This window comes from Rattus norvegicus, chromosome 5 (assembly GCF_021556685.1).
Source record: "Rattus norvegicus strain SHRSP/BbbUtx chromosome 5, alternate assembly SHRSP_T2T, whole genome shotgun sequence".
Classification (NCBI taxonomy): Eukaryota; Metazoa; Chordata; class Mammalia; order Rodentia; family Muridae; genus Rattus; species Rattus norvegicus.
Window position 1 is genome coordinate 162,005,001 of NC_141538.1, and position 16,728 is coordinate 162,021,728.

General features: G+C 40.8%; 1 protein-coding gene across 1 annotated transcript; it reads left to right on the forward strand.

Annotated features, from left to right (window-relative positions):
* Positions 1 to 475: 475 nt before the first annotated feature.
* Positions 476 to 3,610, forward strand: LOC120103107 (PRAME family member 12-like). Its single transcript, XM_087551680.1, has 3 exons — positions 476 to 779; positions 1,070 to 1,657; positions 2,484 to 3,610. Exons 1-3 carry the CDS (start codon positions 493 to 495, stop codon positions 3,049 to 3,051), a joined length of 1,443 nt encoding a protein of 480 aa, XP_087407806.1. The 5' UTR covers positions 476 to 492; the 3' UTR covers positions 3,052 to 3,610.
* The last annotated feature ends 13,118 nt before the right edge of the window (positions 3,611 to 16,728 follow it).

The window sequence follows — 16,728 nt, forward strand, 5'->3', positions numbered from 1 at the left end:
TCCAGAGGGATACAGGGTGCTTGGGGGGGGGGGTTGGAATGCCTTAGAGGACTCATAGGCAGCAAAGATGGTGGGGAAGGGAAGGCTACCTGTATGGGTCAAGATCCCCAGGTCTGATGAAGGTGGAGAAAATATGGTGGAAAGAGTGAAGTAACTTTTGGATAGCAGGCTGCTTGTTGCCTCAATGCATTCTGTCTCTTAAAGGATAGCTTAGAGCTCAGCATGTCTCCTGCTTCTAAAACTTATTGAAAAAATAAGTATCCACATAAACAAGAATACCTTGAAGACACTATGGCAATGATAAAATCAGATACCTCAGAATCTGAATTACAAGATTTCTAGTGGTACCAGACCAGTTATTGGCACCCTTGCTAGTTTATGTCATTAGCGGTGGGGCTGGGGTGTGGGAAGAAGATACATGCTAACGGAATTTTGGATGAAATCTTTTTTCCTTTGGATATTTCTATAGCATCTGCATATCTGAAAACCAAGATGAACTTCAACCCACCAACACTGCAGCATCTGGCAGGAAGAAGCCTGATGAAAGACGAAGCCTTGGCCATCTCTGCTCTACAGGACCTGCCCATGCAACTCTTCCCACCACTCTTCAAGGATGCGTTCACCAGCAAACAGTCTAACATCCTGAAGCAGATGGTGGCAGCATGGCCTTTCCCATGCCTTCCAGTGGGAGGACTAATGGAGACTCCTCCTCACCTGGAGACCTTGAAAGCTGTGCTAGATGGCCTTGATTTGCTGATGAAACAGAAGGTTAGACCTAGGTAAGGGAGACCAAAGTAGCATGGAGGAATGGTTGTGGATGGGGGGAAGTGAATAGATTATTCAAAATGGGTACAAGGTGAATCAGAGGCTTCTGGTTGTAGGGGTCACTAACTTCTATATTGGAGACAAAGAAACAAGATGGTGGTATATGTAGCACAGCTGCAAACAGAAATATTCAATATGCAATGAGTCTGTCCCTGCCTCTTCAAGGGAACTTGAATTGTGGGGTCATGCAGATTACACATTTCTGTCTCCTGTCCATCTGAATGTCCATCTGTTTTACCCACAGGATGTGGAAACTACAAGTGCTTGATTTACGGGATGCCCATCATGACTTCTGGAAAGGGTATACTGGAATACAGGATTTAGTCAGCTCACTAGATGTCATTGGCAAGACCCAACCAGTGGGGAATCATCCCATCATAGGGGGAAAACAGGTCATGACTGTATTGATGAACCTTTCCTTCACGTCCCGCCATCCATCCAAATACATAAAATACCTTTGTCATTGGGCCAAGCAGAGGAAAAATGTGATACAGGTGATCTGTCAGAAGTTGGAGTTTGGGGCCATTCCTGCCTATGACTCACTGAATGTGTTGGGGGTTTTTGATCTAGGCTCAATACAGGAACTGGAAATTAATAAATGCTGGGACATGTGTACCCTTGCATTGCTAGCCCCTGGCCTGGGCCAGATGAAAAACCTCCAAAAACTCCTTTTGAAGGAAATCTGCATAACTGTGGATTGGCCTTGGGACCAAAAGACGGAAGGCCTGTGTGTTAAACAGATCTTTTTTCAGTTCTCCAAACTTCGTAACCTCCAGCATCTCTATTTGAATGATGTCTACTTCCTGAATGAACATCTGGACCAAGTGCTCAGGTATGAAAGAAAGAGAGCTTTATCCAGGGGTGTACAAAGGCTTTTGTTGTTGCTGTTTTGTTTTGTTTTGTTTTACATTAAACATCAGTGTATATAATGGCTTCCCAGCCAGTGGTGAACTTATATAGATTTAAGCTTAGAAGAATTTAATAGTACTTTATGCTGCTGTCTCATTCTGACTTTTGCCTTAGGAAAGTCAGACTGTCATATATGTGTTCATAATTTAGAAAACATGTCATTAGAAATCTGATGAAGGGAAAATAATAGATCTATAAGATATATGAGATTTTTTTTACTGCATGTCCTCTCATGTCAACTTCATCTTGAGAGCTATGTAAACAGATTATATCTGCCTCTGACTACCCATGGTTCAAAGAAAATTTGAGCACAGGAAGGGGATGAATAGATGGGAAATGAGTGAATAATTGGGAGAATCCCTATGAACAGAACAAAGGCTCTGTGTGGTAGTCAGGGCACATTGAGATAAATGTTGGCAGAGATGGGGATGCTTATAATTGTTTCCCAGTTCATCCTTTTAGGTTCTCTAGTTTACAACATCTGTCACTGGGTATATAACAGTTCAGAAGAAACTGTAGCGTCGAGGCAGTAGCAGTCACAGTGATAGCTTATGTCTAACCTAGAATAACATGACAGGAGTTGTGAACTCTTATTCAGAGAGAATCTTAAGCTTGAATTTAATAATGGTCTGAAAATGACTTTGGGCCTAAGTCAACTCTGCTACCTTGATATCTCAGCTTTTTTCTTCTACTATTGTACATGACTGAGGTAAAGTCCTTCATCTCTCTTTCTCTCTCTCTCTCTCTAGGTGCTTGGAGAGTCCATTAGAGACCCTTGCTATCACTCATTGCATGCTGTCACAATCAGATATGAAGTATCTCTCCCAGTGTCCAAGCATCCATCAGCTCAAACACCTGGACCTGAGTGGTGTCACCTTCATAAATTTAAGTCATCCATTTCTCAGAAGCTTGCTAGAAAGAGTGACTGCTACTCTAAAGACATTAAAATTGAATGGCTGTATGATCATGGACTTCCAAATCAGAGCCCTCCTGCCTGTGCTGAGCCAGTGTTCCCAGCTCACTGAAGTCAATTTTGAGGAGAACTCTTTGTCCATGGACAGCCTGAAGAAGTTGCTGCAGCATACTGCTAACCTCACACATTTGACCCTGGAGAAGTACCCTGCCCCTGATGAGGTCTATGATGACACTGGTAATGTTATTCCACACAGATTTATACAACTTTGTTCTGAGCTTATGGACACACTTGAGATTTTAAGGCAGCCAAACCATGTCTACTTTGTGAGCAAGAAATGTTTGGATTGTCACAAATACTTTATCTATAATTTGGAGGCCATGCTATGCTCTTGTTGGCAATAAATAAGGCAATATAGTCCATGTACATTCAAGCATGTTTAGATGTACTTGGGGAAGAAATTTATTTCATTTTATTTGAATTCCAATTAAATTCTTCTGATTGAAGATAGTTGTGTTGGCATGGAGATCCATTAGCTTATTTTCAACCTAATGTCTACTGTAGAGACCCACATTTGATCAGCAATGATATTTGAAAATTGTAGAGCTTACATCCCAACACTTGCAGAGTATGAGGGACCATAGAGGTAGTGAAGGGAATAAAGAGAAAGGACATTATATAGAGTATAACAGACTGGAATAGGAAGGCTCTGTGTCACTCTCCCTCTGCATGGTATCCACCTTTTGGCTGATCCCTCACACTCTATTCTGCAGCATATGGACATATATTTTCATGAAATATAAGTCAAACTGAAATTATAAGTGTTTTTGCATTAGACTGCCATTGCTATTAAGCCGTGTCTTTCTTTCTTGAGGAGGTCCTGCAGCCTGATGTTATCTTCAACCACCACCATTAGCATTATAACTTTTTTATATCTTTGAATACATCAGTTTTGAATAAGAATGTGCTTATTTGTTTTTTTTTTCTTTTAATAAATGAGTCCTGCGAGAGCACATACTTGTGTATTGTGCTTTCCCTGGCCCAATAAACCTCTGTGTGTCTTGTCTCTCTCCTTCCTCTTCTTAGATCTTGCAGAATAATGACCCAACATGTTCTTTCCTTGAAGAGGACCCTATGCAAAATGTTATATGGATTCTCTTGAAGACATTGCTCAGAGGTTAAGAATGCTTGCTGCTGGGCTGGAGAGATGGCTCAGTGGTTAAGAGCACTTGACTGCTCTTCCTGAGGTCCTGAGTTCAATTCCCAGCAACCACATGGTGGTTCAGAACCATCTGCAATGATAATCTGATGCCTGCTTCTGGTGTGTCTGAAGATAGCTATAGTGTAGTCATATACATAAAATAAATAAATCTTTAAAAAAAAAGAATGCTTGCTGCTCATCCTGTGGAGCAGTGTTTGATGCCCAGTTCCCACAGCTATCTGTGTCTCCAATTCCAGATGTCTGAAATTTTACTCTAGTCTCTGGGAACACTTGAGCCATCCACACACATTTAAATACAAAAACTCAGAGACCTAATTAGAAACAAATTAAATAAATATTTTAAAATGAAACAAAATTCATCAATACAAACACTCAATACCTCTATACATTGGAAAACCCATTGAGATTATCTGTGCAAAAATACAAAACTCTTAAGGCAAGTAGGCTGGTGATGAACATGTATAATATACAGAGCAGAGGTTAAGTCTGGGGATTATGTGTATTTGTGGTAGAGGGCTATGGTTCCATCTCAATGCTGAATACAGCTTTAGATGAGACTTTTATGGATTCTGTCCATTTCCTCCATGTGGAAGGAAGATCTTTAGTGCTATTAGGATGTAGGATTTAGTGTTTTACTTTTGAGAAATGGCAGCACATACTCAGAAACCTCTTCCTGGCTGCTGACATCTTGAAAAGCTCCACAGCCCTGTTTTCTTCTTGCTCTCTCTTCCTCTGTGCTCTTCTCTCTCTCCTCTCCTCTCCTCTCCTCTCCTCTCCTCTCCTCTCCTCTCCTCTCTCTCTCTCTCTCTCTCTCTCTCTCTCTCTCTCTCTCTCTCTCTCTCTCTCTCTCTCTGTACGTGTGTCTGTCTGTCTGTGTAGCTCAGTAGATCTGCCTGTCTGGAACTCATTGTGGTGACAAGGCTCTCCTCCAAGACCTAAGATTCACATGCAATCTGAGTATGGGAATTAAAGGTGTGTTCTAACACACCTTGCAGAATAGATGATTCTTAGCCCAATGAAAGCCCTGGATGCAGTTATGAGAACTGTAATAGGAATCCAAAGAAAGAACAGAAAATATTTCCCAAGGAGCAAAGCTGTTATCAGAGGTACTGAATGAATACTGCCTATATATGATTGAGGCTTCTCTACATTCTGAGACATCACTGGGTTTAGAACCAAACACCTTGAAAATCAATACTATTTTTTTCAAAAATTGGAAGAATCGTACTCTAAGACTCAGATATATAACTTCTGAGCACATTCAAAAAGCATATTCTGCTATAACACAAGGACGCTTCTTCAACAATGTTCATGGTAGGTTTATTTCTATTAGCAATTGGAAACAATCTAGATGTTGCTTAACTGATTAATGGGTAAAGAAAATGTGGTACATCTACACAATGGACTATTAGTGATTAACAATAAGGATATCGTGAATTTTGCGGGCAAATGGATTCAAGCAGAAAAGAAGAGAGTGAGGTAACCCAGAACCTGAAAGACATGTATGATATGTACAGATATGACAAGAAGATTCTTTGCAATGGCTCGGAACAAAAGTTCATGCCTGCATCAGCATCAGGACCTGAATTTAGTATCTGGAAGGAGGGTGCTGATTCCATAAAATTTCCTCATGACCTCCATGGGAGTGCCATGGAATGACCACATGCACCAACCCCCAAAACTAAGAAAGAAATTTAATAAGTGGGTGCGTGAGTGGGTGGGTGGGTGGGGGAGCACCCTCATGGATGCAGGGGGTGGGAGGGATTAGATAGGGTGGTTTCAGAGGGGAATCTGGGAAAATGATATACCATTTCAAATGAAAATAAATAAAATAACTAATAAAGAATAGAAACAAAGTGTGGGGGGAGAAACTGTGATACTACTACACTTTGGGATAACAGATCAATAGGAACAGCTCTTCTATTTAAGGGGCCAACCAAAATGTCAGCAAAGCTGAGTGGTAAGGCCTGAAAATGAGCAAACACTTTACAGACCCACCACAACATGTTCTTTACCCAGTAGCAGTTGCTGGTATCCAACAGCAAATACAAGTCTGCCTATAACAATGTCCTCTCTGAAACAAATCAAAGTGCCACGCAGGTGACACTGGCTACATGGTGGTTTTCTGTGGAGTCAAGATGTGAAGACAAGGCTTCATAGAACTGTTTCTCTATGTGATTTTTCACATTATGATGTCAAAGAATAATAGTGAAAGGTCTGGGGCCTTATTATTATTATTTACATTTATTTCTTTTTTCTGTGTGTTTTCCTGGTGTGTATATGTGTGTGTGTGTGCTCTGTGCCTGATTACAGAAGACAGAGTTAATGTGGAAGTTTGAGTTATGAAAGTTTATGAGCTGCCATGTGAGTAACAGGAACTGAACCTTGGTATTCTTGGAAGATAAGCAAGTGCTCTTAACCTGTGTGTGTGTGTGTGTGTGTGTGTGTGTGTGTGTGTGTGTGTGTGTGTGTGTGTATTCGTGTGTCATGTTTTTTAACCATATGAGTAGTCCAACTTCAGTAATCAGGCTTGGCATAAAATTTCTAAACCTACTAAACTCTGTGTTTGAGACAGGGTTTCATGTAACCCAGGCTGGACTATCACTATGTAGCTCAGGCTCTCCTTAAACTTCTACTCCTCTGGCTTTCACACCCCAAGAGTTGGGACTATAGGCATTGCCACCATGTCTGTTGATTTTCAGTTTCAGTTTGGTTTGGTTTGGTTTGGTTTTCCTTTTCAGTCTAAATAAACAGACTAAACCCTCTGCTGTGTCTTTTTCTTCCCTAAGGCCTAAGGCCTAGTTACTGGCAAGTGTAAGTGTTTATGTCCTGAATCCCCAAATGTTTTGAAATTCTCTTGAATTTTACTTTTGAATTTGACTGTTTCCCCTTTTATTACTTAATACAAGGGGGAAAAAACCTCCTTAAGAGAATTGCTGGGTGGAGTTTCAAATGTCTAATTAGCTACTAGCAGTTTGCATTCACAGTTTCAGCTCTGATGGTGAGGCCTAAGCAGTAAGGAGTTAAAACTTCAGCCGAGTCAGAGAATACACCGTTTAGGAGCTTGAAGTCACATTTGACCTGGCTTGCAAAGAAAGCTCCCTGTCCCATCTGATGAGTGGCTCACCTCCATTGAGACACTTCTGGTGGCTTTCCCCTAAAGAGGCTCTTAGGGGTACTATTATGCCCAGTTCGAAGGAACACCAGTAAAGAAATAAGTTTCATAGATACGAGAAACAAAGCTGTAAGAACAAGGTTCTGGGAATATAGAAACAAGGTTTTGGTGGTGAGAGTGACCAGGCTTTAGATGAGACCAGTCAAAACAAACAAAGCTGTTCTTGGGAAAAGACCCTCTACCACTCCCTATGGTAAACCACCAGGTGTGTCAGCCTGACCTTGTCCGACCACCCAGCTCCCTCCCTTTTTCCAGGAACTTTCCAAGGCCAGGTACAGAGCAGGATAAGGAAATTGTCTAATTAAGCTAAAAACAGCCCCTTGAGTGAACCAATCAGTGCCTGAAGAGATCCTTTATCCTGTGTTCCACCAATCAGAGTAAGCCAGGTAGCCTATTGCTGAGGTCTACCCTCTGTAAAGTATAAAAGATGTGTGTTTTTTGAGTTCAGGGTTGCCGTTCCTTTCAAGGATAAGCAACTCCATGCACATGGATCAATAAACCTCTTGCCATTGCATCGGTCCATCATCATATTGTGTTCTGTGGGTCGCACTCCTGAGCTAAGACTACTTTGGGGTCTTACAACACTTTCCACCAAAAGAGGCTCTTAGGGGTGCTGTTATGCCCAGTCCACAGGAACACCAGGAGACCTTCAGAAATGGAGATACTGATGTCAAAAACAAAGAGTTTTTATTATTCGAGCCCAGACCTGGATCATTGTCCCTCCTGCTGCACAGGTTGGGAGACCTAGCCTCAAGTCTAGGGATTTGAGATATATATCTAGGAAGATGCATAAGCTGGGGCTCTTGACCCCAGGCATTACATTATTGGGTAGCGGAGAAGGAGTACTCTCCTTAAACCCAATAGCATTTCTTTAGACAGGGACTCAGAATCACACAGCTGGAGAATGATGTTTTTGCCCTGGCAAGAAATAACTTATTCTGCTATAGGAGACCAGCCTGTATCTATAAGGTGGTCACAGCTGACTGGGAATACTTAATTGCCTCTTTCCTATACCTCAAGATTGGGCTTTTATCACTTCAAGGATACTAATTCTGGCCTCCTTCAAAAACAGGAGACATCTGCCCTGGGAGTGTGGTATCACAAACAAACAAAAAAAAAAGGAGTGCAATATTAGGGCATCATGTTGGGCTCCCTTTTGATTGCCCTTTTCGAAGGCCAGAGGCATCTTCAAAGAGGGTTTGGGTAAAGGGAATACTAATTGTTCTGGCTCAGTGCAGAAATAGGAGAGTGTAAGATTTGATGTACAGAGAAGGGGGCAGGTTGCCTGTGTTTCTTCAGTATTACCTAAAATCCTACTGTGCTGAGGATGGAGGGTCGGGTGACTTCTTGAGCCCAGGAGTTCTAAACCACCCTGAGCAATACAGTTGGGATCAAGGGTTGCTGGAGGATTTTGGCATTCTCTACAGTCAATTTCTGATAGCCAAGTGTGTATGCACTTTGTGTGTTATGATCTTGATTCACTCTTAGGTAAACAGAATCTTTTTTTGGTATTGTGATGAATTTATTATGTATCTCAGCATGGCCTGAAACTCACAATGGGTGTTTCCCCTATATTCTGTATCACTCGAATGCCTGGAGCCTGTGAAACCTAGAAGGGTCCTAGAATTGGTGCTATATGCCATCATGTGGCAGCTGAGAATTTGTTGTGTCATGAAGCATTCGTGGACCCCAAAAGACCACCAAGGAGCCATCTCCAATGTAATAACACCATTAGGCTCTCTTTATTACAAGCTTGGAATTGGTCCTCCTTCAGCCAAATCCTGAGAAATCAGGACAGAGTGGGATGATGGAACAGCCTTGTCACGTCCAGTTGTCCCATCCTGCAGGACAGTCAACGAGGGTGCAGAGGGTACCTGGAAGAGAATGGGGGACAAGAGACGTGAAGAAGGACGCCAAGACAAGAGTCTGATCAAGGCGACAATTTTATTTTTCCCCAAAGCTGAATTTATACCATAATGGGTAACAGAGGGAGGGGGTAAGTAGGAAACATTTACACAGGCCAAGGACACAGCTCTCTGTGGTCAGGGAATCGGCTGATGTTGACAGGATGTTAGAAAGGTCACAGGTTTGTCATATCTATTAGTCAGCAGGATGTTGGTTTTTCAGAAAGGTTACAGGTCATCACATTGGGCATCTTGACATCAGATGTATTTCTTAGCAAGGTCAGAACTTTATCATATCATTATTCATCTTGACCACCATATTTGTATTAGTCTTCTGCGGCTGGCTGGGGATTTTCCATGAACCCAGTCATACTTAACTCTAACCATACTATTAACATCAATAATGGAGGGTTTCAAGGGCATCGCTCCCAACACAGCCTCAAACCCTCACTAGGACTTTTTTTTTTAAATAGGAGCAAATGAGGGGGTGAGGGACAGGGTGTCCAGTACAGCATACATCTAATAGAATGTGTATAAGCCAACGGGTTTGTGCAATGAATCAAGACTATAGAATCACAAATGTTCTAAAAGTACATCTGAAACGATCAGATGAATCTTTTAGTGACAGTTGATAGAAAGTAGACAGAGAGTAACTCTGATCAAGGTCAAGTCGTGGGATCCTTCCTGGTATGTGGCCCTTGGGTTCTTTTGCAGGTCAAGTTCTAAGGCTTTTTTTTTTTTTAAATAGAGGCTGATCCCAAGATAGAATAGTTTTAGTCTCTCCAATTCAACCTCAGTTCTAAGAGCATCCAGATCATTTATGCACTGAGCTAACCCTCTACCACCCACCCTTTTTGTGAGACAGTGTCTCACGCTGTTACCCTGGCCTTCCCTCAAGTTCAAAGATACCAGCCTGCCTCTGCCTCCCAAGCAGACGGTTAAAAACAATTAAGATCAAACTCAGACTTGCCTAATCTTTTTAATTTCTTACTTTACATTAAAATATTTGTTTCTTGAGAACATGATCTCTACATATTCCCGGTTGTCTGAGAATTCAGTATGCAGATCAGGCTGGCTTCAATGTGATCATCCTGCCGTTTCCCCCAGAGTGCTGGGATTAAAGGCATGTAGTGCCACACCTGGATATTTACATGAAATTTAAAGGAGGCACAGGCCTGTAAACTTGGAAAACTGAGACAGGAATAATATGGGTTAGAGGCCAGCACAAAGTAGTTAGGGAGACTCCCTTTGAGAAAGAAAAATAGTGGGGATATGCTGTGGAATTCTCTCCTGGTCCTCGAGAACCATTCCTCTTTATCAGAGCAGCTATGGCTATTTGATCATCTCTGTTGACATTCCTTTGTGGGAGGGACATTAGACCTTCACAGCATGTGTGCCCATGCCAGCTGTGTGCAATTCTGCCCTAACTGCTCCTGGTCTCAGGAGGCTGAGTATATTTGAGGGAAATATTAGATGAAGGAAGAATTCCATCTTTGTAGCTATGGGGATATCATGTTGGGGTGTAATTGAGTATTGTTACTATTTGGGGGTTGTGGTATAACTAAAAAAAAGTTTAGAATAGGGATATCTTTCTTAAAACTGGGTTGACCTTAGCCTGTACATATAGAAAATTGCTCCATCACTGAGCCACATTCCCAGCCTAATTTGCTTATTTATTCAAAGCCTTAGGTATATTTGTATGTATGCATGCATGCATTCATACATGCATGTACATATTTATTAAGCTGACAGTCTTATTATGATGATCTCCAAATGGAAACTCACTTTTAGACCTGGAGATAGTCTAGGCTGAGTTCTGCTAGGATTAAAGTTGTGGAACAACATGCTTCGTTTCCAGCCAGAAAACTCCAATCCCACCTCACCCCACTTCCCACACAGAAGATTTTTCTTTGAATCTCAGGCTAGAACTTATTAGATAGTCCATGGTGACCTTTAACTCAACAGAGAGTCCCAGTCTCAATAATACTAACAATAACAATAACAATAATTAAAAAATAGTTAGAAAAATAATAATCTGTAGGGTAAGGTTATGTTTCCCTAATTGGTTCTTGATTTGATCAATGAAGAAGACAGAATGCAATTGCTAGGAAAGAGTAAAGGTGGTAATTCTGAGTCCCAGGAGGAAGGGAAAAGATTCAGGGAAAGAGGATGCCTTTTGGCTAGGCTTTGGAATGAGAGGCACAAACGACCATGTAAGATTTCGGGAGGCTAGAAATGGCAGCCTCTGACACTGGTGGATGACTGAAAAAGGCTAGCTGGAGAAGTCTGGGCACGATATTCTGCATGCAGCAGTTGAGGTATTTGACAAGTTCTTAATTAATAAAGCTGTCTCGTGTTTTTCTTCTACTGAGCTAAGGTGGGTAGAGAAAGAGAGAAGCTGAGAGGGGCCATTGGATTATAGACAGTAGCTCCAAGCTTTCCTGGGTTGAGGGTTGGTTGCTGTCAATCCTGGGATAACCTTGATTTTTCTAAGGGGACCAATACAGGTCTCACTATGAGCCAAGCTCTCAGGAAGGCTATAGGTTGTTTTGGAAAATTACCTGCAACAATAATCAAATTTAGTAAAATTTAGGATCATGAAACTTGTGTAGTACTACATTCTCAGCACCAAGAGGAAACATCTTTAAAAATGTTTACTGCAAGATTTTGTAAATTTTTATTTTATGCTTTTCAGATTGGGTCTTTCTTATATACCCCTGGTCTAGAATTCTTTATGTAGACCTGGCTGGCTTCAGACTCAGAGATTCTCTTACCTCTGCCTCTCGAGGTCTGAGAGCAAAGTTGTACACAATCACATCTGGAAGTTTTAATGGAAAACATACATTTCTGGTGCTGCTGCTTACATGTAATACTGATTCATTAGGGATGAGGTAAGAGGATGTCCTTGAGTTTGAGACTAGCCCAGGCTCCATATGGGGCTACAGTATGAGACCCACATCCCAGAAAACAAATGTCAGAGTCTCAAGTTATAAGTCACTCAATGATCTGTTTTCTGTAAAAATTGAACTGTCAATGAATGCTACAGTTATAGCTCCATGTCCTTAAACAGCTTCCTTCTATAAAACTGACAAATCATTATCACCTTCCTCTGTAGTAACTCTTTCTTGAAAATAAGTATGATAAGGCAGTACTATTTTGCCACCAGAAATTTGCCAAACATAAACAAAATGCTGCTAAGCTTCATCACAAAAGTCTTAATACTAGGATGTAGAGTGCTTGCTGCTGCAGAGGAACGAGATTGAGGACCAACACCTACGTAGATAGCTCAGTCATTTGTAACCCCAGTTCCTATGAATATAGGGCTCTCTTCTCGCATCTGTGAGAATGGTATAAACATTATGTATAAATATACACCCAGGTAAAATGCCCATACACACAAAAATAAGTGACTAAATACCTTAATTTAGATAAGTGTGGGGAAAATTCATTTAATCCCAACACTTGGGAGGGAGAAAGAAGTAGATATTTGAGTTTGAGGCCAGCCTGGTCTACAGAGTGAATTCCAGGACAGCCAGGACTACAAAGAGCAACAAAAGCAAAACAAAAAACAAACAAACAAAAAACCCCAAGCAAGCAAGCAAGCAAGCAAACAAACAAACAAACAAACAAAAGCCCGCCTTAATTGAAAAAAAAAAGTGGGCTGGGGAGATGACTCAGTGATTAAAAGCACTGACTGCTCTTCCAGAAATCCTAAGTTCAAATCCCAGCAACAACATGGTGGCTTACAACCATCTGTAATGATATCTGATGTCCTCTTCTGGTGTGTCTGAAGACAGTGAGCTACAGTGCACTTATATATAATAAATAAATAAATCTTTTCTAAAAAAGCAAGCAAACAAACAAACGAACAGGAAAAAAACAACAGCAACAACAACAACAACAACAACAACAACAACAAAAAAACACTCTTGACATTGGTGTCCTGTAGTTCTGTGTTCTGGGTTTGAGAATACTGTTCTCCTGGCTTCTCCTACATTATTGTCACCAGACCACAGGATGCCTGAGCAAGGCACCAGAAGTCTGCATTCTCAGTGTGCCTGAAACGAGGTATGGATTCAAACATTTGCTAGTGCTAGCACAAATGAGGAAGCCAGTTGGCTCAGCAAGAAAAATTGAAATGCTGTACCCAAATCCTGAGGGGGAGAGAGATGGACTCTCAGAAGTGGGGACAATCCTGAGAGCTCAGAGGAGACAACTACTTCTGCTCACATTCCTGAACCAAGAGGAACCCACCAAGTGCCCAGAGGGCACAGGAACTTAGAAGTAGTCAGGGGCAGGACACTTCCGGTTTCTGCATGCGCCAGGAGCTGAACTGGTCCCACAGCTCCTGTACCCAAATCCCATAGGAGAGGGAGTTGGACTCTCATAAGTGCAAACAATCGTGAGTGCTCAGGGGAGACCACCACTTCTGGACCAAAAGGAACCTGTGTAGTGCCCTCTGGATACAGGAACCTAGGAGCAGACATAGGCAGGACACATCTTGTTTCTGCCTGAGCCCAGAGCTGAAAGGCACTCACCAGGAGTGCTAACACACCTGAGAGCAGAGGTAAGAACAATTCTTCTGCCCCAAGCAGCCGCCTGGAGGCTTTAAGACACACAAACCCAGGAACAACTCCCTCTTACCAGATCTGGTTGAAAGGAAACAGGTCTACAAAAGTGCTGACACGCAGGCTTACAGGAGGGTCAAGCCACTGTCAGACATCAAGACAAGCTAACACCAGAGACAACCTGATGGTGAGAGGCAAGTATAGGAACCTAAGCGACAGAAATAAAGACTACTTCGCATCATCACAGTCCAGTTCGCCCACAAAAGCAAATACTGGATATCCAAACACAACAGAAAACAAGAATTGGATTTAAAATCTCCTCTCATGATGATAGAGGAATTTTTTAGAAGGACATAATTAACTCCCTTAAAGAATCACAGGACAACATGGGTAAACAAGTAGAAGTTACTTAAAGAGAAAACACAAAAATCCCATAAAGAATTAAAGGAAAAAGCAACCAAACAGGTGAAGGAATTGAACAAAATCATCCAGGATTTATAAATGGAAATAGAAACAATAAAGAAATCACAAAGGGAGACAATACTGGAGATAGAAAACCTAGGAAAGAAATCAGGAGTCATAGATGCAAACACCACCAACTGAGATGATCTTAATTCCAACTGAGCAGTCAAATGGATTTAACAGATATGTATTGAACATTTCATGCTAAAACAAAGGAATATAACTTCTTCTTAGCATCTCATGGTACCTTCTCCAAAATTGACCGTATAATTGGTCACAAAACAGTCCTCAACAAATACAAGAGGATTAAGATAATCCCATACATCCTATCAGATCACCACAGACTAAGGCTGGTTTTCAATAACAACAAAAATAGGAGAAAGCCTACAAATACATGGAAGTTGAACAATGCTCTACTCAATGATAACTTGGTCAAGGAAGAAATAAAGAAATTAAAGACTTTTTAGAAATTAATGAAAATGAAGGCACAACATACCCAAACTTACGGGACACAAAGAAAGCAGTGCTAAGAGGAAAACTCATAGCTCTGAGTGACTCCAAAAAGAAACAGGAGAGAGTATACATTAGAAGCTTGACAGCATGCCTGAAAGCTCTAGAACAAAAAGAAGCAAATACACCCAAGAGGAGTAAAAGGCAGGAAATAATCAAACTCAGGGCTGAAATCAACCCAATAGAAACAAAAAGGACTATACAAAGAATCAACAAAACAAGGAGCTGGTTCTTTGAGAAAATCAACACGATAGATAAACCCTTAGCCAGACTAACCAGAGGGCACAGAGAGAGTATCCAAATTAATAAAATCAGAAATGAAAAGGGAGACATAACTACAGAATCTGGGGAAATTTTAAAAAAATCATCAGATCATACTACAAAAGCCTATATTCAACAAAACTGAAAAATCTGGAGGAAATGGACAATTTTCTATACAAATACCAGGTACCAAAATTAAATCAGGATCAGATAAACCATCTAAACAACACCATAAATCCTAAAGAAGTAGAAGCAGTTAATAAAAGTCTCCCAATCTTAAAAAAGAAAAGAATCAATCCCAGAACCAGAAGGTTTAGTGGAAGATTCTATCAGACCTTCCTATAAGACCTCATACCAATGCTCTCCAAACTATTCCACAACAAAGAAACAGAAGGAGCACTACCCAATTCCTTCTATGAAGCCACAATTACGTGTATACCTAAACCACACAAAGATACAAAAAAGAAAGAACTTCAGACCAATTTCCCTTATGAATATCGACAAATAATACTCAATAAATTTCTCACAAACCGAATCAAAGAACACATCAAAACAATCATCCATCATGATCAAGTAGGGTTCATCCCAGAGATGCAGTTCAATATAAGAAAGTATATCAATGTAATCCACTATGTAAACAAACTCAAAGAAAAAAGTCACATGATCATTTCATTAAATGCTGAGAAAGCATTTGACAAAATTCAACACCCCTTCATGTTAAAAGTCACAGAAAGGGGTTGGGGATTTGGCTCAGTGGTAGAGCTCTTGCCTAGCAACCGCAAGGCCCTGGGTTCAGTCCCCAGCTCCGAAAAAAAAGAAAAAAAAGTCACAGAAAGATCAGGAAATCAAGGCCAATACCTAAACATACTAAAAGCAATATACAGCAAAGCAGTCGCTAACATCAAACTAAGTGGAGAGAAACCTGAAGCAATCCCACTAAAATCAAGGAATAGACAAGGCTGCCCACTCTCTCCCTACTTATTCAATATAGTACTCAAAGTTTTGCCAGAGCAATCAGACAACGAAAGGAGGTCAAACGGAAACAGATTGGAAGGGAAGAAGTCAAAATATCAGTATTTGCAGATGATATGATAGTATACCTAAGTGGCCACAAAAGTTCCACCAGAGAACTACTAAACCTGATAAACAACTTCAGTAAAGTGTCTGGGTATAAAATTAATTCAAACAAATCACTAGCCATCCCCTACTCAAAAGATAAACAGGCTGATAAAGAAACGACACCCTTCACAATAGTCCCAAATAATATAAAATACCTCGGTGTGACTTTAACCAAGCAAGTGAAAGATCTGTATGACAAGAACTGAAGTCTCTGAAGAAAGAAACTGAAGAAGCTCTCAGAAGATGGAAAGATCTCCTTTGCTCAAGGATTAGCAGGATTAATATAGTAAAAATGGCCATTTTGCCAAAAGCAATCTACCGATTCAATGCAATCCCCATCAAAATTCCAACTCAATTCTTTATAAAGATAGAAAGAACAATTTGCAAATTCATTTGGAATAACAAAAAACCCAGGACAGCAAAAACTATACTCAACAATAAAAAAACTTTTAGGGGAATCACCATCCCTGGCCTCAAGCACTATTACAGAGCAATAGTCATAAAAACTGTATGGTACTGGTACAGAGACAGGCAGATAAAGCAATGGAATAGAATTGAAGACCCAGAAATGAACCCATACACCTATCGTCACTTGATCTTTGAAAAAGGAGCTAAAACAATCCAATGGAAAAAGGATAGCATTTTCACCAAATGGTGCTGGTGCAACTGGAGGTCAGCATGTAGAAGAATGGAAATTTATCCATTCTTATCACCCTGCACAAAGCTTAAGTCCACATGGATCAAGGAACTCCACATTAAACCAGATACACAGAAACTAATAGAAAAAATGTGGGGAAGAATCTTGAACACATGGACACTGGAAAAAAATTTCCTGAACAAAACACCAATGGCTCATGCTC